Raw genomic sequence first — 27,522 nt, 5'->3', positions numbered from 1 at the left:
TCACACAAGCTGCGAGGGGCTCCCTGTACTTCTAGACTCAAGCTCCCCACTTTTCAATGTGCTGGCCACCCCCCTAAAAACTGTACAGATTTAATAAACGTCCAGGGAGCCAGCAAATAAGAAAAAACCTCAGGCCCTTGTGAGCCCAGCCCCCAGGGACATGGGCACAGAAGGAGATGCGCCAGGCCAGGCCCGGGCCCCGCTGCCCGCGGCCCCCGCGCAGGGAGGGCGCACCTTTCACCAGCTCGTTGATGAGGGTGCGCAGGTAGTTGGTCTGTTTCTTCTTCCCTTCGCACACCTGGACGACGTCCGCGAGGTCCTGGCGGACGTCCTGCAGCAGCTTGGCCCCCATCTTCACTTCCCTCTCAAAGAACCTGAACAGGGGATCCTAAGATCGTCAAAGAGACGAGAAGGCCTGGGTGAAGGGGAGAGTCTGGGAAGAGCTCGTCCTCCCGCAGGACCTCACCAGGCCCGAGGCTCGAGGTTCCTCCCGAGCTCGCTCCCAGACGAGACTTCAGACTGGATTTTGCACCAAGTGGGTGGGAACCGGGTCGTGCGCCCCAAAGAGGAGGGACGCTTCCTCTGGGACCCTCCTCACCACGCTCGTGCACATGGAGCCCCGGCAAGAGATCAGCCTTCACGCCTGAGTTTGGGCGCAGCCGCCCACAAGCTCCGAGAGGAGCCCGAGCCCGAACCTGCCCGGAGCGTGGACCCCCGAGGTGGCCCCGCCCACGCCCGGCCACCTTGATGTTCTCCACGGTCCGCTTGAGGTGGCTCAGCGTCTGCGGGATGAGATGCAGCCAGTTGGAGGCGGTGGTGTGCAGGGTCCGCATCCAGGCCGGGCGCCCGTCGGACGTGGAGTCGGTCCTGGCCTTCTTCTCGGTCTCAGCGTAGGCCAGGTCGTCCTCGTCCTCCAGCATCTGCATCTTCAGCATCTTGCTGATCATGTCCACGCCTGGACCCGGAGGCGGCACGGGGTGGGGGAGGGCAAGGAGCAGAGAAAGGACGTGAGCGTACGGGCCGCGGCATGCATCCCGGCACGGTTCCACGTGCGGACACCAGGCCAGAGAGTGAAGCGGCCCATACAGAGGAAGACGATGGCCAGATCGAGTCGGCTGGACCGAGCCAGCAGCCTGAGCGCGAGACAAGACTAGGCTGCTTGAAGACTCCGGATTCACACGCCTGGGCGCTCTTAGAGGGCTGGGCTCTGGGGTAGGCGAGGCTCCAGCAGGGGAGGCCGCCGCACTGTGGTCTTGGGCTGCCCATGCCCACTGCTCTGCCTCGTGTCATCCTGTCCCTCACCTGGCCCGGGACAGCTGGAAGCCGCGTCCCAGAACCACACCGGAGGCTGGAGCAGAGAGGACAGGCCTGTCTGGCTCGACCGTCAGGGCCTCCCAAGGGGGACAGCCATCAGCCCAGGCCTTCGGGGATGCTCTAACGGGGGACGCAGTGTGATGTCCGGGGGCTCGTTAATACTGAGCGGCCCTATCCAGGCATCCAGCTGGTGTTAGGACAGGGGGAGGGAGAAATCCTACACACCATTCCCGTGTCATGGGGCCAAAGCAGGTGCCACCAGTGTTAAAACACTGTTATGACCTCAGTATAGGTTTTGGACAAGGGTGTACTTCCCACCCAGCCCTGGACCTGCCAGAGCCTGCCCTGCACCTAGGCCTCAAATTCACAGTGGCCGGTAGCCCAGCTTCTTGTCTTGGTGGCCTAGGGGACCATGGCGCCTCACAGAGTGGGGCGTGGATTGGCATGGGGTCAAGGTGGTCCGCAGAGAGGAAGCGCGGTAACTAGGGTTTCTCGTGCAGAGCTGAAGGGCTGGCCTAAAGGGAACTATCAAGCAGCTGCATGAGTTTGGGTGAATCTCAAAGTCTTTTCTGGGCCTGGTTCCCACAAAGACAAGTCTGGGTTAGATCAGTGGGTACAAGCTCGTGGACAGAGCTGCCACCGCGAGTGCCTGCTGGAGCACACAGGCGGGGGGCGGGGGGCCAAGCTTCAGACGCAGGACGCCTGAAGCAGGCCCTGAGAATCTGTGTTTATAGAAGTTGTGAGGAGGCTGCTGAGCTGAGCTGGGGACCACACTCTGAAAACCACCGCATTAAATACGTCTTGAATAGTCTTAAAAAAATAACGGGGGGGGGGGGGAGGAAAAAATTTAAGGACTACTCTAATAAAAACTGATTTTCAAACCTCATGTAAGGGATGCCTGGGTGGCTCAGTGGGTTAATAAGCATCTGCCTTCGGCTCAGGTCATGAGCTCAGGGTCCTGGGATTGAGCCCCGCATCGGGCTCTCTGCTCAGCAGGGAGCCTGCTTCCTCCCACCCCACACTCTGCCTACTTGTGATTTCTCTGTCAGATAAATAAATAAATTTTAAAAACAAAACAAAACAAAAAACTAGAACAAAAAACCCTCATGTAGTACCAGGCACCTTTCAATTCTTTAAGGAAAAAGAAATGAGGTCTGCTGAAACCAACGCGTAATTTCCAGACCTCAAGGACCTGAGCCTAAACCGGGAAGAGACGCCACCCGGAACGGACTACCTTTCCCCCCTCTCCTCAGGGTGGACGCAGGAGCAGAAGCGCCAGTGGGGGGCCGGGCGCGCGGGGTACCCACCCTGGGTGGTGAGCAGGACTCTCTCGGCGTTGTTGGGAAGGCCCAGCCAGGAGGGCGTCTGGGTGTCGGGGAGCAGCTCCACCCACTGGACAAACTCCTCTCGCCTGGAAAACCAGTACATTTGGAAATGCCCTTTTGCCCGGAGCGGTCAAGTGGCTGGTGTGGCAAAGGTCAAGGTCACGGGAGGCAGGCTCGTACCTGATGCCGTCCGGCATCTGAATGTCTTTGTGCCCGTCGACCTTGCAGGCCAGCTTAAATTCACTATCAAAGCTTTTTGTTGTGAACAGACGCTCCAGGAAAGTGTTGAGCAGACGCTGATCAAACTCGTTGTCCACTCGTCCCCCGTAGATGGACTGGGCCATCAGGGTCTTCAGTGCGGACCAGGGGATCTTATCTGGCGAGATGTTCTGCCTCCCCTGCGTGAGGAAGGCTGGGGTTTGTGGGGGCAGGTCGGAGGGGCACCAGCACAGCCTGGTGTCTCGGGGGGCAGGTTTCTTCCTCATCCCATGACAGACGGGACTCCCCACCGTCTGCCACACCCACAAGCAATTCTAAGCGCCCCCCTCCCAGCAGCCTGCACTTGCCTTTGCCGTGTCATCCAGCCACGTGTCCACCGTGTCGCAGGCCGAACGCAGGTCAGACTCCCCAAATTCATACTTCTTCGACCACCCCAGGGGTGCATAGCGCAAGCGTTCTTGGATGATCGCATGGAACCAGGCCAGCAAGAAGTACAGGCGAGCGCGCTCGTTGGGGGACTGGATGAGGAAGGTTAGCAATGATGGAGCCCCCACAGAGCAGCACCCTTTCTAGCTAAGACAACAGCGTGGCTCCTCTGTCAAAGTTTCAGAAAGAACCTTCCAGGGGCGCCTGGGTGGCTTAGTCAAGTACCTGCCTTCGCGGCTCAGGTCATGATCTCAGGGTCCTGGGATCGAGCCCCGCATCGGGCTCTCTGCTCAGCGGGGAGCCTGCTTCCCGGCCCCCGGCCCCCCAGCCCTTGCTCGCATGCGTATGCTCTAATAAAATCTTAAAAAAAAAAAAAAAGCTTTCCACCTTAAACCTGACTCAAGCACTAGGACTTCCGATGAGGCACATTAGTACCAGTACTGCCGGCAGTTATGCTAACTCTCCTATAAGGACACATTCCGATAACACCATGTAGATCAACTGTTCAGCCACAAAAAACGCTAACAGGTTTTCTGAAACTGTCAGCAAAACTGGATTACGGCACAAAATAAAACTGCACGTAAGGAGCCCTCAAGGGACCAGGCTTGGGAGCACAGGCCTGCCAGACACCTACGGCGGATACTATCTGAGCTCGGCCTGGGGCTCCACAGCGATGTCTGCTCACCTGGGATCCTGCCCTCTACCGCCCGCGACCCAGCACCGTGCACGGCTATCTTTCAGCCTATCCTCAGGAAGGGACTTCTGGCTACAGCTCAGGACACTTCCAGTGCAATCAGCCATTATGGCGCTTCTGGGAAGGTGGAGACCTCCTCCCGAGGCTGGTAATGGGACGCGTGTCCCGTACTATTGCAGATACAGCGTGCCGGGAGAGAGCCACGTGTACCTTGCAGATCCGCGAGACGGGGATGCTGCTGAATGTCCGCAGCATATTGGCCTTCACCCCCGGGGGCGGCTCAAACACGAAGATGCGGCCGGCTCGCAGCAGATTCACGGGCACCTGAGGGGGACACAGCGCCCGTTACTGTCCAGTTCGCGGTGCGCTTCGGCTCAACGGCGCACGCACGAATGCACACACGCACGCCCGCGGCGCTGGGACAGAAAGCGGTCGCGCGCACTCCGCTCGCACCTTTGGGTTGATCTCCATGGTGAGGAAGAGCCGGAAGCAGGCGTGCGGCTGCAGGGAGTGCAGCTTCTTCTCCAGCTGCATCAGCCAGCCGGGGGCCAGGTGCACGTTCTTCAGCATCACCCACCTGCCGGGACAGCCGCAGCCACACTTCAGGCTTCCGGGCGCAATTCTCGGGGACTAAGGCTTTCTGAAACAAAGCCAGCCTACCTGCCCGACTTCACGGCCGTATTGATCGCTTTGTCTGCTTGGTTGAAGCCTTCCGCAGAGCCTGGTGCCAGAAAACTCAGTGTCAGCAAGGCAGGCCTGGGCCTCAGGGCCCACCACGAATTCCAAGGGGCTTCAGCCCGGATGATTCATCGGGCGCCCTTACCGATCGCAATCGAAGTGATCTGCGTGTTCTGTTCGGCCGCAAGGTCTTCCACGTGCCCGCTGGCATCATACCCAGGCACGGAGCACATCAGGACGGGAGTATTGGGCTTGACCTAGAGGTGAAGAAATCAGAACTAAGGCAGAGGGCTTCCACCAGACGGTGGATCTGTCGAGGGGAGAGCCCCACAGACAGGACTCGCGAAGGCTTCCCGGCCCTGAGGTGTGGGCGCCGTGGGACGGCCCAGGTTGGGGGTTGGTCTGGAGCAGGCGTGTGGCCTGACGAGGAGAGGGTGACCGGCTGCCGGAGGAGGTGAGGCGCACCCGGGCCTGCGGGGAGCCAGAGCCATACCTCAGTGTCCACGATGTGGGTCAGGTCGAGCGGCTGCTCCATAATGGACATGAAGGACTCCCCCAGGTTTGTGGACACAAACATGTGGGCCATGGCCAGCAGGCGGTCGGGGCGGAAGGCCTGAATCAAGAGCAGGCGGTGGATGGCCTGCCCGATGGGTGCTGCAGGAGGCAAGTATAGGGCTGGGGGGCGGGCGTGGCACAGACTCCAAGCCGCCCCCGCTGGACCAGTCCTGCAACAAGCTCCGGCCTGGTAACACTCAGTGTACAAGATTCAGCTCAAGTGACCCGAGACACCGTGCTGCCTCTCCTGGTCCTCTCCGCTCCAAGGAGCACTGCCACCACCTCCTGTCTTAAGTGAACCCTCAGGACATACGTGTGACAGTGTCTGCTGTGTGGGCCCCTCTGTGGCTACTGTGGCGGTTACCGGTTTAAAGGACTCCACGGACACCCATGTGTTGCCAGCGACCACCAGCCCCACCCCGGCTGGGTGGCAGTGCTGGAGCTTGTCCCCTCCCTGCCGCAGCCAGCACAGGGCAGCGGGAGACTACTCCAGAACAAGCCCACCTCTCCCCTGACGCTGGACGAGGGCCTGCTTATCTAGGTCTCTCCCCATCTTCAAGTGTGAGTGGAGCAGTTTTAATGCTGAGATAACTTATTTCAGGAACTGGTGACTTTTTGTTTTTTTGGAAGTGTTCCTTCACTTGAGCAGCAAAGCCCAATTTTACATTTGGGTCCAGAATGAAAACACAGGGAGCCTGACATGGGCTTACTGGACGGGGCTTCCTCACTCCAGAGGTACGGGACCGTCTGCTCCGGGGAGCTGCTGTCCAACCAGATGCCAAATTGCTGTAGAGATGAGAGAGAGAGAGAGAGAGAGAGGCCATGGAGCAGAGCTCGTTTTGTGGGTAGAGAAGTCGAGACGAACGTATCAGACGGCACACGTGAGTGCGACACACGCAATCCCTCAAGGCCAGTTTCCTCGAAGAGGCCAGGAAGCATCAGAACATTTACCTCGTCGGCTTGAACCTTTGCAATGAGGTCTTTGAACACAGGGAGACAGCTCAGCCTCACGACCGCCTCGGCCTGCTCCACGGTCAGGCCCTGGATCTTGGGCGTCGAGCCAGCGCTCAGGACGATCTCCTTTCCTCTCAAGAAGTGCTGGAATTCGGCATCGTAGGTGGGCTCCCTGGAGGGGGCAGCAGGTTAGCAGGATCTCCGATTCACTTCTGCCGCCCCTGAAGGAGCGGTCATAGGAAGGAATCTATTCCCTTTAAGGCCTCGTCCCGTGCTCACAGGCGACCCCCAAAGCGGGGCGGCCGACCTTACCCGACAGCGCCCTTCAGCTTGATCCGGGCCAGCAGCATGGCGAAGGTGATGTGGTCTTGGTGCAGCATGCCCCTGGCCACCCGGTTAAACGCCACCTGGGGACGAGAGCGGCCCACGCTGCGGTCCCTGAGCCATGACCTCCCACCATCCCGCCCTGACAGAGCCAAGCGCCAGGTGCTCTACCTGGAAGAGATCCTTCGTTATGATGGAGAGGCGCTGCGTGTGGTCGGTAATGCCCTTGAGGTTGGGGTTCTCGTACAGAACATTGTGATAAATGTCCAGGAAGAACTGGAGGGAGTACTGGTACAGGAAGTGGATCTGGAAGGGGAGGTGATGGCCATTAGGCGGGAGCGTGTGGCGCGCGGCGTGCTGTCCCACGGTGGGCGGCCCCCATGGTCACCTGTTTCAGGGACTCCATGGTGAAGTAGATACTGCTGCAGGCGGTGGACAGAGGCAGGTACTGCTGGGACACTGTCTCCACTTCCTGCATGACGATGTCCGTCTCCTCCACCTTCCTCGTCACCTCGGCAGCCTCCCTCTTGAGGTTCTCCAGGGTCGTTATGATGGTGTCGTCGTCCAGGATGCGCCCCTTCACCTCGTTCAGGGCCTGCAGCAGGGACTTCTCCAGCTGGCGCAGCCGGAGCTGGAACTCCCCTGAAACGGTCGGAACACCCCGAGTTTGCCGGCACCCCTGCTCCTCCAGAAGGAAAGCTCTCCCGAAGGTCTGAATAAACCTGACATGTTCTAGTCCCTTCCAAGTTCACCCCAACCTGCTCAAGACTCCCGAAGCTCCAGACCCAGAAACACACCTTGAAGTTTAAGGAGGTCGGAGCGCTTTTCGTCCACGTCCGGCCTTTCTGCTTTCAGGACTTCATTCAGACACTGGCTCTGTAGACTGCTACGGGTGACCGTGAAGTTGACGAATGTGACCCGGGAACACAAGTCTGGTGGGAACTCCACCTGCCAAAACGAGTAACAGAACCGCCTGCTTCATCACCCAAGCCGTGACACCAAGTGCTGTCACTGTTGCGTATCTGAGGTGCCTAGTTCCTTACAGTTGGGTCTCGGGTGGACAGGAAGATGACAAACGATGGTGACAAGTCTATGTCCTGGTCACCGAGGGTGATCAGCACTCTGCCCCCTGTTCGCCGCACTTCCCGGTTCAGTACTGGATTCAACACTGGATCGTAGCTCTCCACATCCTACGGACGCGCACACAAACAAATGGTCAGGGCTCCACAGTATTTATTTTCACCCAAATAACATGGCATTGACCCTGAGCTCCTGTTCCAAACACAACTCAGGAGCCACCGAGCCACGGAGACCTTCCCCGTCTGGTACGGTGGCCATGAGCCATTGGTGGCCACGTCATTAAAACATTCAGCTCCTCAGTCACCCCAGCCACACACACGTCCACCACAGCAGGCAGCACGGATCAGAGAACATTACCATCAGTGCAGAAAGTTCCAGTGGACTGTGAGGACTGAGACTAAATAAACACTGTTCTGTTGGCCCAACTTTTCACAGAACAATCGCAAACCTTTATCCTTTGACATCAAACAAGTGCCGTTACTGTCACAGGCACAGACTCAAGTTTTGTACCCCATCAAGTGTTTGCTGCACACACCTGCACCAGAAGGGGGTTCCCAAACCTCAGCGCACTCTCCAGGTTCTTCCGGAAGGCGTCGTCCAGGAAGCTGGTGCGCGTGATCTTGCGGTCCTTGTACTCGTTCATGATGAACTCTGTGGCCTGGCCAGAGGGGTCGATGATCAGCGGGTACCTGAGGGGGAGGCGACATTAGAGCAGGTTCAGGGAGCCTCGACAAAGATGACGGGAAGCTGTCCCCACCGCTCCAGCGTGGTCTCCAGAGTCCCATGAAGACAAGCGTCACAAAGGCTTGCCGCTAAAGCCGTCTTTCTTTCTTTTTTTTTTTTTTTTAAAGATTTTATTTATTTATTTGACAGAGATCACAAGTAGGCAGAGAGGCAGGCAGAGAGAGAGAGAGAGAGAGAGAGAGGAGGAAGCAGGCTCCCCGCCAAGCAGAGAGCCCGATGTGGGACTCGATCCCGGGACCCCGAGATCATGACCTGAGCCGAAGGCAGCGGCTTAACCCACTGAGCCACCCAGGCGCCCCTAAAGCCGTCTTTCTGAAGCGCTTCTGTAGGGAGCTAACCAAGTCACAGATTCACTGGAGCAGGGCAGGGCGGCTTTAGACCCCCAGGGACTCTGACGAATGGCAGACACAGCTTAGTCCTCACAGTCCTTAGTACCTGGGAGAAGGTACCATCAGCTCGTCTCTTTTATGAATGAGCAAGACGGGGCACTAAGAGTGATGGGTCCAGGGTCATGGGGCCAACTAAAACACTTTTTTAAAAATGTACTGCACGTACATGTGTGTGCACAAAATTCAGAAGCCATGAAAGGGCATACGGTGGGAAGATCCCCCTTCCCCTAATTTTGGTCACGGGTTTCTGGTTTTCTGCTCGGAGAAGCTCTAGGCGTTTACAGACACACGTGTGCGCGTGGGTACGTGTATCCGTGGGGAGCACACCTGCCCTCTCATGTGACACGTGTCCTCCTCGCTCGCCGCCTGCCGGATAGCCTCTGTGGACACAGCTCATGCGCGGCCGGGTCTTTAACGACCCCAGCCGCCTGCCCTGGAGATGCACAATGAGCTGCTAACTGGCTCCCGATGAGGTCCCCTGAGGTGCTGTCAGTCTGCTGTCTGTCACACACCGTCCTTAGGTTTATCATTTGTCCTGTGGGCCAGGCTAGTGCCGGAGCAGCACGGAGGAGTGCCTGTACGCTCGCTCAGAGGAGCCCGCCCAGCGCAGACCGCAAGGACGGATCGACACTCCCACCAGCACCACGGGGCAAGATGCGGAGCTGCAGGCGGGGCCCGAGGGGCTAGAAGTCTTCATCCTTTGTGTCTGTGGGACAGTGACACACTTCACGGGCTCCAGGATTTCAAGATACTGAGATGAAGCCAGAAACACCCAGGGTGTCTGGATAGGGAGCTGCCACAGAGAGGGCCAGGGGCCCTGTATGGGGTGGGCGTGCTGCGGACCCCGGAGCCAGTGTCCAGCCGCCCTGCCTGCGGTCAAGGGAACTTATTTGAGCTTCTTAGGCTAGGAACCAGGTACACCAGATGCCCCTCTTCTCAGCTAAGTATCTGCAGTCGTCACGATATGCTGAGAGGGTCTGTTCCACCGTCTGCCTCAGCACAGCCCTGCCAATCTGCCCCGAATGCCCACATGAGAGAGGCTCACGGCAGGACGATTCAGACAGGCAGGAAGCGAGGATGAGGCCCGCGCGTACCCCCCGGCAGAGATGGGCACTACGCCTGCCGGCGCTGCTCGCCCGCTGCCAAGTTTCTACTCAGCTCCTCAGACCTGGGCGCGCCGCACACAAGGACCTGCGAGTTGCTCTGCGCCGGCTCGTACCTGTTGAACCGCTTCAGCATGATGGCGTTCTCCGTGCACAGGTCGTCCGCAGGCAGGGAGCTGGCTTGCCAGCGGAGGCGCTCGTCGGCGTTGGAGAGATACTCCGTGCGGGCGATGTCTGTGCGGAACTAAAAGGGGACAGCGGTCACTCCTCCTCCCGGGACCCGCCGAACGGACAGCAGGGTGGCTCCTGCGCTTCCGGTCGGCGCAGCCCCCCGCCCGGTACCTGGATGTTGGCCTGCTGCAAGTGGTGGGACCAGGTGGTGAACAGGTTCTGGCGCATCTGCTGGTCAAAGTAACCCGCGTAGGCGATAAACGCGGCTGACAAGAGGCAGTCCCCGGCGATGGTGGACATCTGGTTTTTGAAAGTCTCACTTGTTTTTTCCCACCGCTCGCGTTCGGCGGACAGACTCTTCAGAAGGGCAGTGCTCCGGTTCACCTACCGGGAAGAGGAGCAGGATTTATGCTGAAAAGGGAAAACCTGTCCCCCTGCAGGGCTCTGGGCGGGCCAGAGGCGGAAACGCGCTCCAGCTGCTCAGTCTCCGGAGCGATCCAGCTCCCCCACGGCGGAGGACAACACCGGTCTCAGAATACGAGGGGCGTGAGGGGGCGCGAGGGGGCGCGGAGAAGCAGGGGTCAGCCTTGAGGCGTGGGTGGTAGGAGCAGGGCCTGGGCCGGAAGAGCGCAGGGGCAGAGGGCTGGGGAGGGCCGGGGGAGGAAGGCAGCGCTGCTGGCGGGGGAGGAGAGTATCGGGGAGCTCAGGGGGAGGACCGGTACGGCGAAGTACACGGCAATGGACGTGAGACCCGGACAGACACCCAGCCGCAGGTGACCCCACTGAAACTGAGGTGGGCGAACGCACAGGTTGGGGGCTGGCGTGGGGAAGGGGCTCCCAGCTTCAGACCACCCCCTGGCATGATTAACGCCACTCAGTGACTCCTCGGGGAAGCCGGCAGGATGTCTCCGACAAGAGAGCCGGCCAGACGAGGGGGGGCAGGCACACAGCCGTTCCACGTCCCGAAGCCAGCGAAGGGGAGCGGGCGGGAAGACGGCGCAGCCTGCGGAGGGTCTCACTTTCGCTTCCACGGCGGCCAGGTCTGCTTTGATGGCCTGGGCCTCCGAGATGAGGACGGCGTACTCCTCCTTGTAGCGGGCGATGCTGGCCTCCAGGTCCCGGATCATCTGCTCCACCTCGTTGGCCTTCTGCTGGTTGTCCTTGGCGTCGTCCTCCAGCTTCTGCAGCTCGTTGCGCAGGGGCTCCACCCGCTTCAGCATGTCGGCGTAGTTAAGCTGAGGAGACAGACACACACACAGCGGTTCTTTCGCAGGAGCCACCAGCCGGGGACGGGGCGCGGCTCTTCCCACCAGGAGCTCCGGGCCGCGCCGCCTACCTGCGCGATCGCCCATTTCACCATAGGCCCGCAGGCCAGGGACGCCCGGTTCACGATCTCGTAGTTGTAGCTGGGGTTGGACATGTAGTTTTTCTTCATCTTCTCCCGGATGGCGTCGCTGCAAGAGAGGACACGGAGTTCCAAGCAGGTGTCGGCTGAATGCAGAGTTTCTAGGAAACCGCAGTGGAAAGGCCGGCTCCCATCGGCTGCCCCCGTGTTCTGCGTGACAGTGGCCCTGCCGCGGGGAAGGCCTCGGAGCCCTGCCCCGACCCCCCGACGGGAGGCAGTGTCTGCCACGGGCTCTGGGGCAAGGCCCTCACAACTACTTGTGCTGACGGGCGTTCGGCTCACAGGTCAAGGAACCGGAGAGCTAGTGCCAGGAATGGGAGGGAGAAACCGGGCAACCACTCTGAAGGAACCAGCCTGGGAGGCATGCGTGCTAACATAACGGACGCTGCCTTCTGGAATATAACCCTGCACGGCGACAGGATGTCACAGCAGGGAAACCTCCCAGCATCGGGGCACTGTCTTCTGCTCCGAGGCAGTGCTCACCTGATCTCCTCTGCAGAGAAGTTGACGATGGTGGGGATGAAGTTCTCCCTCATGATGATGGAGCGGATCTGCTTCCAGTCCGTGGTGCTCTCCCCCAGCAGCAGGCAGATGGACTCGAGCGCCAGCTTCACGGCCGCGGGGGGGTTGGCCATGGACCGCACCTCCACCAGGTGCTGCTTCTTGATCGACTTCACGGCTGAGCACAGCAGCAGCAGGAGAGGCGGGGTGGGGGGGCGACAGAGGGAGGGTGGTGAGGGGCGGCCGCACAGCAGAGCCATGGCTCCCAGCGAGGAGGGGCCCTCCGCCCAGAAGGTCTGAGCAAGCAAGACTTTGCGTCTTTAAACTTAAACAAAATGGTAGGAGGGACCGACCTTTGAAATAGGAGGTTCTCACTGTACTAGCAAACCCACAGCGAACGGTCCATAAATAGCAGGCCGCTGCCTTCAGCGAGGTCTCCCAGCCCCACTAGCTCCAGCTCCAGAAAGACATTTTCATCATGTGTGTCTTCCACAACTTAAGCAAAGATGTTTTCAATCTGCCAGAATTCACAAACCACTGGCCTGGCTGGGTGAATCCAGTTCTAAAAGGACGGTCGGTGCCTTCCACAAGCTAAAACAGTCGTCCAGCCTGAACTTTGATGAAAACGCTTTCTCAGTGGTTACTCGGCAGTGAAAAACCACATTAAGTTCTCATTTAATCCAACTCTCAAGGAAAATCTAAGGTTTGGACGCTGTAAATTCCTCCTGAGGTAGAAGAGAAAGCCCTTGCTTTTGGAGCAAACACCATGGGGCCAGAAGGGACGTTGGGGCAGGGGAGGCCGCAGGGGTGGGCACAGCGTCCACAGGTGGGCACCGCTGGAGGCGGGGACAGAGAGCGGCCGCTAGGGCACCTAGGTCTGCAGTCGCTGGCCCGGCCGGAGCGCGCTCGGAAAACCACGAGGTGGCGACACCGTGCGCTTCACGGCATTTCTGCTGATGTTCAAGTCAGGGATTTGTAAACGCACATTCATGTAATTATCACCAGATTTTGAAAAAAAAAAAAAACCCACGTATTCACATAAACCTTGTTTTGTCAACCATCTCTCATGAGAAGGGCTCCACTCTGGTGGAAGCAGTGTTACAAGAGCTTCACTTTCTGGGGCTCCTGGGTGGCTCAGTGAGTTAAGCCTCTGCCTTTCGTTGAGGTCATGATCTCAGGGTCCTGGGATCAAATCCCGCATCAGGTTCTCTGCTCAGCAGGGAGCCTGCTTCCCTTCCTCTCTCTGCCTACTTGTGATCTCTGTCAAATAAATAAAATCTTAAAAAAAAAAACAACCAACCAACCACCCTAACAAAAAACCGTTGCTTCCCGAGATGCAGGCAGTCTCCAGCGTTTCGGGAAGCCGTGAGCTATGGACCAGGCTCAGTCCCCACACTGCATAGCAGCGCGGACAGAGCCAGACCCGACGGCGCGGACGTACCATTCTGGGCCTCGATGACCGCGGGCTCCACCTTGTCCAGGTCCTCCTTGACGCTCATCTGTTTGTCGGCAATCACTTCCTGCTGCTTGTGCAGCTGCTCCTGGATTTCCTGGCTCATCACCTAGACAGCAAGGAAGGCTCGGTGATGGGTCTTGGCTACTTTGCTGAGCGGTTCCTGAACACTCCTTGCCCTGCCCAGACACCCACAACCCCAACCCGTTAGACCCCGAAGCCCACTCAGACCAGACTTGCTATGTTCCCGGAGACAGCCGGCGCGGACCCAGCCGGCTGGGGCTCCTGAGGCAAACACTCACCTTCTTCTTCTCCGCCTCCTGCTGGTCCTTCACCATCTTCTTCAGCTTGTCGTTGGCGGCCGCGTTCTTGACCTCCAGCTCTTGGCTCTTTATCCTCAAGTCGCGCCGCAGCTCCTCCACCTGAGGGACAGACACCACGTGAGGAAAACGGAACGATGCGGAAATGACCGGGAAAGGGGCCTATGCTAGCCCCCTGCCCGTAAGGGAGGCGAACCCCTAGGATGTACCTGGTCAACCGTCTCTTTGATTTTCCTGAGCCCGACGTTCAAGTGCATCTGCTGCTCCTCCAGCTCGCTCCGCTTCTCGTGGAACAGGTTGGCGTAGTGGTTGATGAAGTCCAGGTAGTGGCGAGGCGTGATGGCCATCGTTCTGCCGCCGCGCTTTGCCAGCCGAGCATTAGCCTTTTAGAAAACAGTTCGATCTTATCGCTCTTCAGGACATCCTCTGTGATTTCACCTCAGAAAGCTAACTGCTCTGCCAGGTGACGTGGCGGCACGGACTCGGCCCTCAGGAGTCACGCTTGAGCTGGGGTCTCAGCTCAGCCTCCTGGGAGATCCCAGGGAGCCCCTCAGACCCCTACATTTTCTCTTCAAACGTCTCTACAACCCAGAGGTGACCTTGGTGACCCAGACGTGTACTCCGTAAGAACAGGTTCTATGACTGGAGTCCCGCACGTTCTGCCCCGATTCCTGCCGATCTTCCACGGACACCAAAGTAAGAGATGGCAGCAGGAGGAGGGCAAGAGGGCACAGCTCTGTGTGACCAGCTGCTCTGGCCCCTCAGGCTAGTGCAGGGCAACAGAACATGAGACCAGCAAGGGAAGCCAGGGCCAGGCCACATCCCAGAGGCAGTGGGGCTGGCCTGTAGGTGCGGCAGAGAAGCGGTCCTCAGGGCACCTGCAGGCTTAGAGTGGGTTTTACAAAGCCTTACAGGGGGGAGCGAACGGGACCCTTCCATGATAAGGAGTGAGCAAACCCCAGCCAGTGGGCCAAATCCCGCCACTGCCTGTTTCTGCCAACACAGCGCTGGAGGGCACAGCCCTACCCACCTGCTCACACGTGGGCTGTGGAGGCTGCGTACTGGGGCAGGGCCGAGTAGCTAAAAAATCCTCCTAGTCCACAAAGTGCAAGACATTCACTATCTGGCCTTTTACAGGGAAAGCATGCTGACCCCTGGTTGGGAATGGACAGCTAGGACACACACACACCCCCCCTGGCAGTGAGACAAGCAAAGCAGAGAAGAGCGCTTCACAGAGGCCACGGCCAGAGGGCAGCGAAGGTCAGTGAGCCCCGGGGGTGCAGCCTGGTAACATGGGGAGGAAGTGCTCCTGAGAGGCACCAAGAGGCCATGGTGTTGTGTCTACTACTGAGGAGCCTCCGCGCTCCCCTCTGTCCGGACACGGAGCTCACCTGGTGCAGAGTCTGGTGAACAAACACACAGCTGTTCACGATAGCTTCGCGGTGTGACGGCGGTTGTGGCAGTTTGTCGTACACGACCGGCATGTAATCGGGCACGATGTAATTTGGCTTCTCCAGGTCCATTTTGCTTGTGAATTCCTTGCCCACTTGATACAGGGCTTCCGTGGACCAGTCCCCAAACCAGTTCAACACACACCTGAAAGAGACGGCCACGTCTCCCACAGCTCCCCAGAGCGGGGCTGCCCGTGACCCAGAGCCGGGCGGACACCGGCATCACCTGTTGAAAAGCGCCGGGGAGGTGGCCGCGCGGTCCTTGAGCCCCTCTGAGGATGGGTTCATGGTGAAGACAACGTGGAGGTTGCGGATGACCTGGCTGGTGAACCACTTGTACAGCTCCTCGTGCGAGTCCAGCATCAAGCCCTCCTTCTGGGCCCCCTCTTTGCACTGGGTCATCAGGGTGGCATACTCGTCCCCTTCGAAGAGGCCGGGAACCTGGCAAGCAAGAGAGCACGACTACCGACTGGTCCTGGTGTCCCGGAACGGCGCGCAGGCAGCACCACACACGGGGCGCTCACCTCCCCGTTGGCCAGCAGCGTGTTCATGCGCTCCAGGAACCCGGAATCTAACACGTTGGATTCATCCATGATGAACGCGATCTTTTCATTCTTACAGCCGGAACGCCTCAACACGGTCCGAAGATCCTCATCGAAGTCTTCCCCCGTGTACTTCCTATGCACCTGCGGAAGCAGTCGCCGGGTCAGGTCTGTTTTCATTCGAGGAGCCTTGTGCGTGCAGCAGGAATCCGTTGTTGGGGCGCACAAATGCCGAGCACACCTACCTTAATCTGGTACACGCTCAAACCATTCATCCAGGCCACAAAACGGGACAGGGTGGTTTTTCCCGCTCCGCTGACACCAATTAGAAGCAAGTGGCCTTGAGGCTGGCGGAATATTCTGAAACATTATCAGATAAAGATAAAATTCGAGGCTTTTATGATCTGGTCCCCTTTTAACACTTAGGTCCTAAACTTTCTCAGGAATTAATATACAACAGTTTTAATGTGTTTCCACTTAAATCTGTATGTTGAACAGTTGTTAAGCAATCGCTATCTGCCAGGACTGGGGGCCGCAAAGACCCACAGGACATGGTCCTGTCCTCAGATACTCAGATGGCAGGAGGCGGACAGACCCGATTCTAGCGGAGCTTTCGGTCTCGGTTAGCACAGACCGCTGGCAGGAGCACAGTAAGTGCCAAGCAGCAGGCACGTATGTGACAGAGAAGCTGGACTGAGAAGGGCAGGGGAAGGGGGGACAAGACGAGGGTGGAGGCGAGGTGGGGGAAGGTCGGTCGGTCGGGAGGCCTGGCAGGATCTCCCAACACTACGTTAAGAGCAGCTAAGGCCAGGGGTGACCTGTCACAACAGAAAGCCCACCGGTCGATCCTGAGCACGTGGTCTAACACTTCATTAAACAGGACCAGAGGGACATCAAGTTCTTCTTCATAGAAGACTTTCAGCCGAGCTTTGACGTAGTCTCTCAATTCTTCCTGGTCAACTGGGATGTAATCCTGTAGGAAAACAGGTAAGACCCAAATTACTAAGAAATCATCTTCGTTATTAGCCAATTGTATTTTCATACAATTGGCTGGCTCATTTGGTACAGCATGAGACTCTTTTTTTTTTTTTTTTTTTTTTAAGATTTTGTTTATTTATTTGACAGACAGAGATCACAAGCAGGCAGAGAGGCAGGCAGAGAGAGAGGGAAGCAGGCTTCCTGCTAAACAGAGAGCCTGATGTAGAGCTCCATCCCAGGACCCTGGGATCATGACCTGAGCCGAAGGCAGAGGCTTAACCCACTGAGCCACCTAGGCACCCCCAGCATGAGACTCTTGACCTTAGAGTTTTGGGTTCAAGCCCCACATTGGGTGTACACATTATTTAAAAATAAAATCTTTAGGGGCACCTGGGTGGCTCAGTGGATTAAGCTGCTGCCTTCGGCTCAGGTCTTGATCTCAGGGTCCTGGGATCGAGTCCCGCAACGGGCTCTCTGCTCAGCAGGGAGCCTGCTTCCCTCTCTCTCTCTCTCTGCCTGCCTCTCTGTCTACTGTGATCTCTCTCTGTCAAATAAATAAATAAAATCTTCAATAAATAAATAATAAATAAATAAAATCTTTTAAAAAATGGCAAAAAGGTATCATTTACAGCATAAAAACAAAAGTGTAAGTTAACTAGGACTGGATCTAATCGAGAATTTTTGTAGAGTAAATGGATCTTCACTAAAAAAGACCTCACAGAAGGACCTAAATAAATGAAGACAGAGACCACGACCACACAGGGAAAAGCACACTATGGTTAAGAACGTCATTTCCATCCAAACTGACAGAGAAAGTCAATGTAGTCCTGGCCTCAATTCCAAGGGTGGGCAGCACTGGTGGTTTTAGCACAAACTGACAAGTCAGTTCTAAATTTCATTTGGAAGAGGAATGGTCAAGAGGTCCCTAAAGATGAACCAAGTGTGAAGGCCTCTGCCACTGGACTATACCACCCTCCTGAGTGCAGGAAGCAACAACTAAGCAGTAGAGCAGGCCTGAACCTCCGAAATAGACCCCTGCACTCGGGGAGCCCGCAGCAGAGAGATGCTGCCAAGTGAGGGATTATCCTACCAACAGTGCTGGGTCAGGTGTCCGGACAACAGACACCCCTCAGGAAAAACAAAACAGACCTGGAGCTACACACACACACACACACACACAATTATAGACGGGTTATGTGTTAAATGACGGAGCTTTAACATTTGCTCTTTAAAAGACACCATAGAAACGGCGACGGATGAACCACTGGGAGAAGACAGTGCCTATAAATGAGCAGGGTTAGGATCTAGAGTCCAGAAATAAGCAGAAAATTCTAGCAACACCAAACAAACCTCTCTTGCTATCTCTTGCTTCTGTGTGGCCCTCTTTAAGACCCAGAGCCAGGGTCTGCTCTCCTGAGAGCTCTCCCCAGACGGAGGTATTTCTACCATGTTGGACTGGGAGCTCCCTACAGGAAGCCCCGCGTCTGTCTGCCTTACCTACTGAATGAAATGCGTACAACTCACTACAACTTACTAGAACATCCTGCTCTTCTGGAAAAAGGACAGCTCACAGCTATTCTGGGAACGTCAACTTTGTTTAGTACAAACTATATGAAATATTCTCACCCAACTCATTCACAATCAGCTCATTTTTATAGTGTGAGGAAAGAGAAAGCAAAGGGAAAGCCCCTTTCGCTGCAAACACGTGGAAGCTGTGACCGCTGCTGGCTGGAGCGGTGCGGCTCTCGCGGTGACCGCGTCGTGGGAATAGGACACACCCAGCAGGCCGGCTGGCCCCAGCCGCACTCCTGGGTCCTCAGTCCCACGGTACCGGCGAATACGCAGTGTGCCGAGCCTACACCCACTCACTTACAGGTGCTTCAGGAAAAAGGTGTTTTTGGTTAGAAAATGACTCTGACTAAGAAGACAGAAGAAGTGTTTCTGAAATGACCTATTTGTTACCTTTGACAACCAGTTGCTGTACAGGATGGGCCGGCTCATCGCCTTCTCTTTGTCTATGTTGGGGAAGTGCTTCAGAGCAACCATGTCAATGTTCTCATCTGTCCAGCGCCTTTCCTCGTCTTCCACGAGCCTGTGGGAAGCAGAGAGGATGCCTTTCAGTCCAAACAGAAGCCGTGCTGAGAAAACACCAGGTTTTGTCGGTGCTGAGAGCGACTGCAAGAACCAGAATTAGCCTTTACAGAAATTTTCATTTTCCACAAATGGAAAAACCTATGAATCTGAATTCCAGACAGCTTGAACTATCCAAAATTCTGACATTGTAATGTAATGACAATGTAAAACCCCTCAAAGCTATGGAATCACTACATCTAAAAAAATTCCCTTGGGGCACCAGGCTGGCTTAGTCGGCAGAGCGTGACGCTCTTGATCTTGGGGTCATGAGTGTAAGGCCCATGTTGGGTGTAGATATTATTTATTTATTTAGATTTTAGTTATTTATTTGACAGAGATCACAAGCAGGCAGAGAGGCAGGCGGGGAGGAGGGGGGGAAGCAGGCTCCCTGCAGAGCAGAGAAGGCAGAGGCTTAACCCACTGAGCCACCCAGGTGCCTCAGGTGTAGAGATTATTTAAAAAACAAAAAGCAAAAGTAAAGTAAAAAAACCTCCTTTAATAATGTCTCATCACACTGATTTTTAAAACAGCAACAGGTGGGGTGACTGGGTGGCTGGTTGGTCAACCGTCTGTCTGCCTTTGGCTCAGGTCATGATCCCAGAGTCCGGAGATCGAGCCCCACTTCAGGCTCCATGCTCAGTAGGGAGTCTGCATTTCCCTCTGCCTCTGCCCCAGCTCGTGCTCTGTTTCCCTCCCTCTCTCTCAAATAAGTAAAACCTTAAAAAAATAAAATAAAATAGGGACGCCTGGGTGGCTCAGTTAGTTAAGCAGTTGCCTTCAGCTCAGGTCATGATCCCGGCGTCCTGGGATCGAGCACATCGGGCTCCTTGCTCGGCGGGGAGCCTGTTTCTCCCTCTGCCTCTGCCTGCCATTCTGTCTGCCTGTGCTCGCTCGCTCTCTCTCTCTCTGACAAATAAATAAATAAAATCTTAAAAAAAAAAAAAAAAGATAAAATGACAATATGATTCTAACTTCTAAGCTTGCCTAATATAAAGTTCCCAATATCATGGGGGCAATAAGAGAACAGGAACAGGGGACTGACCCCGCACACTGCTGGAGACACAGGGCTTATGATGAGAACCACAGAGCAAGCAGGTGAGACCGGACCTATCCTTGTGGAGGGGGATGAGGGCAAACCCTTTCTGAGAAGCTGACTCTGTGATCCGCTTAGTGGGCCACGAGGGGCTGGTCTAGTGGAGGCAGGGCCTGTGGAATTTACTGCAGCCAATCGGAATTTACAAGCACCACTGCCAGTGCTACATTTTAATAAAAACAAAATTTTGTCTCTGGTATTTTGGGAAATCTAGTAAAACTGTATTATAGCTCAAATTTTTTCATTATTAAAAAAGAGAGTGTTAGAGTGTTTTGTTTTTTAATTAAAAAAAAAAAAGCTTAGGGCACCTGGGTGGCTCAGTGGGTTAAGCCTCTGCCTTGGGCTCAGGTCATGATCTCAGGGTCCTGGGATCAAGTCCCGAATTAGGCTCTCTGCTCAGCAGGGAGCCTGCTTGCTCCTCCTCTTTCTCTTCCTGCCTCTGCCTACTTATGACCTCTGTCAAATAAATAAATAAAATCTTAAAAAAAAAAAAAAAAAAAAAAAAAAAAAAAAAAAAAAAGCTAGCATGTTCCTTGCTCCCCCTTACTCCACCCATCGGGGACACTGGGCTCTTGGTCAGGGCAGCTGTGTGGAACTCAAGGACTCCAAGGAGCCTGATGTGAAAGCCGGAAATCTATAATAAAGCAACATTCTGGGACTCCTTGAAAGTACAGATGAGAAAAGCCAGCTGGAGGCAGGGCTCATCGGTCTAGAGGTGCAGTTGCCAAATGGACAGGTACTTCTCAGTCTGGAGGGAGCCATTTACCTTGGGTTCTCCCGGGGAAGAACCACTAATTGCTACCAACCATGTACACCTGGGATGGTCAGTGGTCAGAGGGACGGGCGGTCTCACCCTCAGGCTGGGAGAAAGGGGACCTGGCCTGCCATCAGAGGCCTGCCCTCCTACACTGTTCTGAGTAACCCAGTTCACAGGCAGAACATTTCCCCAAATAATTTGGGCAGGAAACCGTGGTACCACATTAAATAGTAAATCAATTAAGATTTACTGCTTAGCAATAAGTTTAACTTTTCCTCACCAGTCTAAACTGAGCCTACAAGTCCATGTACACTAACATACATAAAATAAAAAATTAAAAATACAAGAAAAAAAAATTACAAGACAGGACTAGGAAAATTAAGAATTTATTGTCAAATAAAGATCTTACTCAAGTATAAAGAATGTAAAAATTTGCTTCTGGCTAAAGAAAAATAATTGACGAGATTCCTCAAGAGGTAAAAACTCAACTTTTCACTTTGGCATTTCCTGCGACTCAAACCACAAGTTTCCGTGATCCACTAAGTACTGGGGACATCCCTAGAAAAACTCAGAAGCTGCAAAGTAACTCCTGAGACAAGCAGCTGACAGGAAGAGAAAACTGAAGTCCCAGGGACAGAGCCGCAAACCCTCTGATAAAAGGATGGAGGGTAAGGAGTTGGTGGTCCTGGAAACCCTGTGAGGTAGTCGTTAGAAGGCATTCAATCGTGGGTTTCTGGTTTTGTGTTTGTTTTAAGTGATCTCTATATCCAATGTGGGAGTCGCACTCATGACTCCAGGTCAAGAGTCACATGCCAGCCAGATGCCCCTGGAAGGCATTCGAATTCTCGAGACCTCTGGCTTTGACCGATTAGGCAATGCCCACTTGACGGTTGCAGAGGCTAATGGAAGTGCCTCGCCCCATGCCCCTCGGTAAGCAGCCCAGGGCAGTCCCCGCTCCCAGAGATGCATCAACGCCGGGGGTGGCTGTGCTCAGTGCCGAGACACATGGCTGACCTTGTCCACTCCCTTCCACCATCAGCAGAGCCTGGCTCAAATCTGGCCAGCCCAGCCTTGCAGAGACCCTACCTTGGAGGGTGGGTAAGAGAGGGAGCAGGGAAGCATGGAGCTAACTGCATCCTCGGCTTTACCTGTCTTGGAAGAGACGCAGGGCTTCATGTGCCCAAATCCGGATAAGGCCTTCCACGGGCAGAGTCTCCAGAGGTCTCAGGGCCTCGAAGATCCCTCGCACCCACCTCGTCATCTCACGGGGGGAGTAGATGTAGTGGGGCTGTGTGTCCTGAGTGAATCTCTCCTGCGGTTCAGAAAAGTGGAGGTGCATGTAAATATCTTAAAGCATGAAAAATGAATAAAAGAGCAAATGCTGTATGACATTTTTATATTGAAAATGAACCTCCTAAGCCCTGGAATATTGTAGGACGAATTAGTAGTGTTGGAACAACTGGACAACTATCCAGAACAAAGCTTGATGCAAGCTGCTCACTTTGATATTGAAATTAATTATATTTTGAAAGAAACTACAAAAAATTCTTCCAAAAATACTTTAAAAAAGGTAATTCCTTGGGACACCTGGGTGGCTCAGTGGGTTAAGCCTCTGCCTTTGCCTCAGGTCCTGATCTCAGGGTCCTGGGATCGAGTCCCACGTCAGGCTCTCTGCTCTGCAGGGAGCCTGCTTCTCCTCTCTTTCTACCTGCCTCTCTGCTTACTTATGATCTCTCTCTGTCAAATAAATAAAATCTAAAAAAAAATAAATAAAAACGTAATCCTTAAGTTCAGGAAAAGCATGATTTGAAAAGCAGAAATAAAGACAAAAAATTATATTAAAATTTCTGCAGAGAAAAGTTGCAGTTCTACAAAATTAAAAGCAAACTAAATACCAGGAAACATTTGCAACACGGAACAGGAAGCGCTCATAAAGCATTAGGAGCGCAACACTGTCCCCATGGGCCGATGGGCAGCACTCGAAGTGCTCTTGGAAGTCTTCCCCGAAACAGGCAAGTCACAAGAACCCCATCTTTTTTTCACTAAAGCCCACCTTTTTTTTTTTTTTTAAAGATTTTATTTATTTATTTGACACAAAGAGACACACAGTGAGAGAGGGAACACAAGCAGGGGAGTGGGAGAGAGAGAAGCAGGCTTCCTGCCGTGCAGAGAGCCTGATGTGGGGGCTCAATCCCAGGACTCTGGGGATCGTGACCCGAGCCAAAGGCAGATGCCACCCAGGTGCCCCTCACTAAAGCCCAAACTTGTAACAGCGTTCTTTAGCCCCCAGAGGAGCAGAGGAGCCCTGAGTACCTGAGACATGGTATAGAACTCCACCATGGCGGCCGTGAGCGGTTCAGCGTACGTGCGCAAAGACGGAATGAGCCTCAGCATGGCCCGGTTGAAGGTGCCGTAGATCTGTGTCAGGGAGGCGGGTCCTGGGTAATCCACATACACAACAGGCACATGCCGCAAGAATCTGTGTGAGGACAGCCGGCTCAGCCACTCCAGTGACGGAGCAGTGCGCCTGAGTCGCCCAGCCCCAAGTGCCTTCCTAATCGAGCCACACAGGCTTCATGTCACAGTTCACACAGCGACACGTGAGCAACACACTCATGCCCGTGCCTGACACGCAGATACAAAACACTTGAAAAAGAGCCAAGCAAAGGTGGGAAAGTGATTCTGGCTTCTGCCCCATCTTGGCCCCACGGATCTGTGGCAGTTAGCCCATTACCCCCAGAGAGTCGGAACTTTTGTTTTCAAGTGTGTTTTCCTGGGATCGCAGCACAGAGAAAGGAGCCCAGGGGCCAACCTATGATAAGCAGTATTTTGTTTCCTTTTAATAATTAAAACCAGATTTTCACTGTGCTACATCTAAAGCAATCGTGGAATAGGTACGTTGTGAGGCGAGTGTGGACTACAGAGCGGTGTTACCTGTGAGACAGGGGCTTTCTTCCAGGATCGGTGGGTGGATTACAAGCCCCGACAAACTGGATTCTCTCCAGCTTCACCCACGTTTGGTCTGAGGTTCGGTAGAAGCCTCCGTGCTCCACCATCTGAGGGCAAGCAGGAGCGTTAGCTCGGCAGAAGCAAACACGAGCAAGGGCAGCGGGGCCTCGGGGGCGCGCACACCTGTCTGATGAAGGATATGACCCTCTGGGTCCCATATTTATCCATGTCCGGCAAGTTGATCTCATCACAGAATAGAACCAGCCACTTCCCAAGTTGAACAGGAGCCAGGACGACCCCGTTCGGTGTGCGTCTGTACTCGCAGTAGTGGTCGAATGTCTTCAGCAGCAGCTCGGGGGTGGTCGCACTCGAGAAGTTAAGACCCACAACCTTTGGACGGGAAGAACCAAATGAAGGCCCGTAAGCCCCATCCTGCATTTGAGCACCAGAAGGCTTGCTGCCCACGTCCCGGCCTCTTTACCTCCATGTCAGGCAAGGCCCGGAGGGCGCTAAAGAGCGTCATGGTTTTTCCAGAGCCCGGAGGACCACAAAGGACCAGTGGCTTGTGCTCAGCCAGCCAGGTGTACAAGAGGGCTTCGTGGCGGACAGTGTCCAGAGTCGGCACGACGACGTCGGGGGCTGCCACCTTGTGCGTCTCCACTTCAATCTGAGGCACCTTGGCCTGCCACGGCGACCACTCTCCGCTGATGGACACCTACACTCAGAGAATGGGAGCAGGTCACTCTGGGACCCACACTACCTCACTTACAGACTCGCTTGTTTTCCCACAAAAACACAACTTGCATATTCATCTGCTTTCCTTTTGTACCACATAAAACAAAGGTCGGAACCTTTTTATGAAATGGAAAGAGTAAGCCAAGCCCAGGGTGAGGTGGCTCTGGGAGGAATCAAGCCAACGTGGCAAGATCAAGGGGAAGAAGGCCACGCCCTCCGAGCCCGCACCTCGTAATCGATGATTGGTATGTTGGGTGCGGCAGGCAGCGGCACCGTTGTGATTCTTCGGATGTATTCACCCAGCTCTGCTCTCATTTTCAGCCGACTGTCTCCAGACAAGGACCAGAGTATGGCATAAACCAGATACCGCTATTGAAAGAGAAAATAAAACCCATTTTTAAATACAGTTACAACAATAAAGACACTTTCAGCAACAATAACCTTGAAGAAAGTGGTTCCCAGCGTCCTTGGGTCATGGACACACGGGGCACCTTTCTTGGCCCCCAGGAAACACTGACCCTGTGCCCAGGAGAGAGAACACCTCCCAATGGGCCCCTAGTTTAGGGAGGCGCACAGAGCTCATGCATGCCCGGCTCTGGTGAAGCCCTGCTCCTCCTCGACGCACGTGCCCCCCGACCTGAATGTAGCGCTCCAGCTGCTCAATCTGCATGGGGAAGTCGGGGTGGTTGGCGTTGTACTGGGCCACGTTCCGGCAGGCCTGGTGCAGCATGGAGAAGAGCGAGCCCAGGCAGCGGAGGCGCGTCAGGTCCATGATATGCTCCAGCTTGAAGGCATGCTCGAGGGCCTTGGTGACCAGGCCATTAGAGGTGAAATACGGCTGCATGATTGTGGCTGCGTCCCTCTGGATCTGCAAGAGGCAGTAAATGATATGGAACTAATAGTTTAGAAAGCCCAGAGACTTTCATATATATTCTCACTTAAGCCCAGGGGAGGATCATGTGACCTGCAAACAATTTGTTTTGGATAACCTTCAAGGACCAACCCTTACTCCTTTATCTTGGTGGTCCTCGGCCACATTTCCTAGAAACACGGGCTTTCACCACTGAAATGGGAAAATGCAGTATTTCATCAATTTGCAAAAAAAAGTCAGATAACCGAAAGAATTCTTTAAATTTTCCGAAACACGTCTTCCCTCTGGCAGAGGAGACTCCTTCCTTGGGTACGAGACAGCACTGACTACGCGAACCTCCCTCAAGAGCCCTGGTTCAACAGACGAGCAGAGACTACCCGCAAAGAGTACCACGGTTCCCCGGCTCCCCGGCCCTCCGGGGGCAGAACAGCCAGCTCGCCGCCCAGAACGTCCCTGCCCTCTCCGGGCAGAGCTGTGGCTGCGCCGGGCAGAGCGCTGACGGCCTCGCACCTGCAGCATTGGGGACGCGGCCTCCTCCCCCTCGTCCTCTTTGCCCTTGCGCCGGCGCTGGGCCTCGTCCTCCCCTTCATCCAGGGGGATGCTACGCAGCCGGGCCAGGAAGTTGTTGAAGATCATGTCCGTGCTAAGCACGTCCTCACTGAACCAGACCATGCCGCAGCGCGACACCGTGGCCAGCGTGGCGTACTTCAGGTCCTGCACTTCAAACATGATGCGCACCTGGAGAGAAAACAGCATTATTAACGATGTGGGTCCAGCAGAAACTCAGACATTAAAATTCTTTTACCTACGCACACACTGAAAGAACAATTAGAATCTTTTTGCACTTAGTTCACTTTGTTTGAAAGTGAAAACGTCTATGTCTGCCACCACTGCACCAACCACGAGCTGCTCTCCGCGATAATCTGGGAAGGGCGGGCGCCTGGGGGTCTCGGTCAGCCAAGTGTTCGACTCCTGGCCTCTGCGCAGGTCATGATCTCGGGGTTGTGGGATCCAGTGCCCTGCTGGACTCCACACTCAGCAGAGTCTGCTCGAGGATTCTGTCCCCCCGTCCCTGCCCCTCCTCTCTGCTTGCACACACGAGCACTTGTGCACTCTCTAAAATAAATACATAAATCTTTTTCCTTCCTAAGATTTTATTTGACAGATACAACTAGAGAGGGAACACCAGCAGGGGGAGTAGGACAGGGAGGAGCAGACTCCCTGCTGAGCAGGGAGCCCAATGCAGGGACTTGAACCTAGGACCCTGAGATCATGACCTGAGATGAAGGCAGATGCATAACGACTGAGCTACGCAGGCACCCCTACATACATCAATTTTAAAGAAAAAAATAGAAGAATGTGGGTCAGAAATGTGTGTGCTGGGAGAAGAGCAGGTGAGCCCTGGAGACGCACTCTTGGAGGAGAGAACAGCTCCCTTGGAGGGGGTGTCAGTGGCAGAGGTGCACCAGCCTTAGCCCAGGCCAGTATGGCTGCCGTATTCCCTGCCCGAAGCCAGCAACCTTCACCCTGATCCATGAGGCAGGCAAGTCAGTCAGTGTCTCTGTTTTGCAGATGGGGACGGGTACCCCACCTGGGTACCAGTGCTGTAAATGGGGTTGAGAGTCAAACCAGATGGTCTGATTTTCGAACCTTAACCTCGGGGCTACCCCGCCCCACAGGAGAGCAATGGTTAGGATCTACTGGATAACAAGTCAGAAAGACCTGACGTGTCAATCAAGACAAAAGTCCAAGTGCACATTTCCTGAGCGGCACCAGGCATCCCTGGCTCAGTTTCTGACGTGACGACAGCCACCACTGCTGGTCCAAAGGTTCACATGCACCAGCTGCTCTTCCAAAACGGTTCCCCCTTTGTCTCACGCCCACCTCTGGCCCCTTAGCCAGTCCCACCAGCAGGAATTTTAAATTACAGCAGAACTCAGCAGCTCCCGCACTGCCAACTCCTCTGGCCCACACCCATGGCCGTGCCTGGACCATCGCCCAGCTCCCGGACAGTCCCCTTGCTCCCACCCTGCTCCCTGCAGATGCGCTGCAGCCGGCAGCCAGAGGAATCTGACCCAGACTCTCCCGAGGCTCCTGACGCCCCCAGCGGGCACGTGCCAGTCCTCACAGCGACCTCCGCCGAACCTGATCCAGCGGCCCCCTTCCCCGGTCTCACCCACCCTCTCTCCCCTTGCTCCTCGCATCTCTGACCAAGCCCCCTGCTATCGGCCCCTTCAGCTGGAACCGGCACACCCAGAGGCCCACAAACTGGCTCTTCCACCTGCCTCGATCTCAACAGACGCTTCCCGGGGATGCTTCCAGGTCGCCCTTCCCGACAGGGCACCCTCCAAATCTCGC

The 27,522-nt window shown here is 55.3% G+C and overlaps 1 protein-coding gene across 1 annotated transcript in view; it reads right to left on the bottom strand.

Annotated features, from left to right (window-relative positions):
• Nucleotides 1-27,522, bottom strand: part of DYNC1H1 (dynein cytoplasmic 1 heavy chain 1) — a 68,712-nt gene that overhangs the window by 1,558 nt on the left and 39,632 nt on the right. The window contains exons 35-74 of the mRNA XM_059183140.1: nt 25,675-25,902; nt 24,931-25,161; nt 24,522-24,662; nt 24,040-24,273; nt 23,742-23,948; nt 23,544-23,665; nt 22,923-23,088; nt 21,758-21,921; nt 18,589-18,718; nt 16,488-16,621; nt 15,894-16,008; nt 15,631-15,792; nt 15,333-15,547; nt 15,047-15,251; nt 13,865-14,038; nt 13,638-13,757; nt 13,324-13,444; nt 11,865-12,060; nt 11,313-11,430; nt 10,996-11,211; nt 10,148-10,360; nt 9,922-10,049; nt 8,105-8,258; nt 7,533-7,679; nt 7,287-7,437; nt 6,878-7,131; nt 6,661-6,795; nt 6,478-6,572; nt 6,163-6,337; nt 5,922-5,997; nt 5,150-5,310; nt 4,802-4,913; nt 4,639-4,699; nt 4,432-4,555; nt 4,189-4,302; nt 3,206-3,376; nt 2,820-3,037; nt 2,622-2,725; nt 744-955; nt 235-388 (exon numbers count right to left, since the gene is read on the bottom strand). Coding sequence (XP_059039123.1) covers nt 235-388; nt 744-955; nt 2,622-2,725; nt 2,820-3,037; nt 3,206-3,376; nt 4,189-4,302; nt 4,432-4,555; nt 4,639-4,699; nt 4,802-4,913; nt 5,150-5,310; nt 5,922-5,997; nt 6,163-6,337; nt 6,478-6,572; nt 6,661-6,795; nt 6,878-7,131; nt 7,287-7,437; nt 7,533-7,679; nt 8,105-8,258; nt 9,922-10,049; nt 10,148-10,360; nt 10,996-11,211; nt 11,313-11,430; nt 11,865-12,060; nt 13,324-13,444; nt 13,638-13,757; nt 13,865-14,038; nt 15,047-15,251; nt 15,333-15,547; nt 15,631-15,792; nt 15,894-16,008; nt 16,488-16,621; nt 18,589-18,718; nt 21,758-21,921; nt 22,923-23,088; nt 23,544-23,665; nt 23,742-23,948; nt 24,040-24,273; nt 24,522-24,662; nt 24,931-25,161; nt 25,675-25,902 — 6,358 coding nt within the window. The remainder of the gene's footprint in view (nt 1-234; nt 389-743; nt 956-2,621; nt 2,726-2,819; nt 3,038-3,205; nt 3,377-4,188; nt 4,303-4,431; nt 4,556-4,638; nt 4,700-4,801; nt 4,914-5,149; nt 5,311-5,921; nt 5,998-6,162; nt 6,338-6,477; nt 6,573-6,660; nt 6,796-6,877; nt 7,132-7,286; nt 7,438-7,532; nt 7,680-8,104; nt 8,259-9,921; nt 10,050-10,147; nt 10,361-10,995; nt 11,212-11,312; nt 11,431-11,864; nt 12,061-13,323; nt 13,445-13,637; nt 13,758-13,864; nt 14,039-15,046; nt 15,252-15,332; nt 15,548-15,630; nt 15,793-15,893; nt 16,009-16,487; nt 16,622-18,588; nt 18,719-21,757; nt 21,922-22,922; nt 23,089-23,543; nt 23,666-23,741; nt 23,949-24,039; nt 24,274-24,521; nt 24,663-24,930; nt 25,162-25,674; nt 25,903-27,522) is intronic.

This window comes from Mustela lutreola, chromosome 7 (genome assembly GCF_030435805.1).
Source record: "Mustela lutreola isolate mMusLut2 chromosome 7, mMusLut2.pri, whole genome shotgun sequence".
Classification (NCBI taxonomy): domain Eukaryota; kingdom Metazoa; phylum Chordata; class Mammalia; order Carnivora; family Mustelidae; genus Mustela; species Mustela lutreola.
The sequence above is the reverse complement of the archived record's forward strand: the minus strand, read 5'-3'. Positions and strand labels throughout refer to the sequence as shown.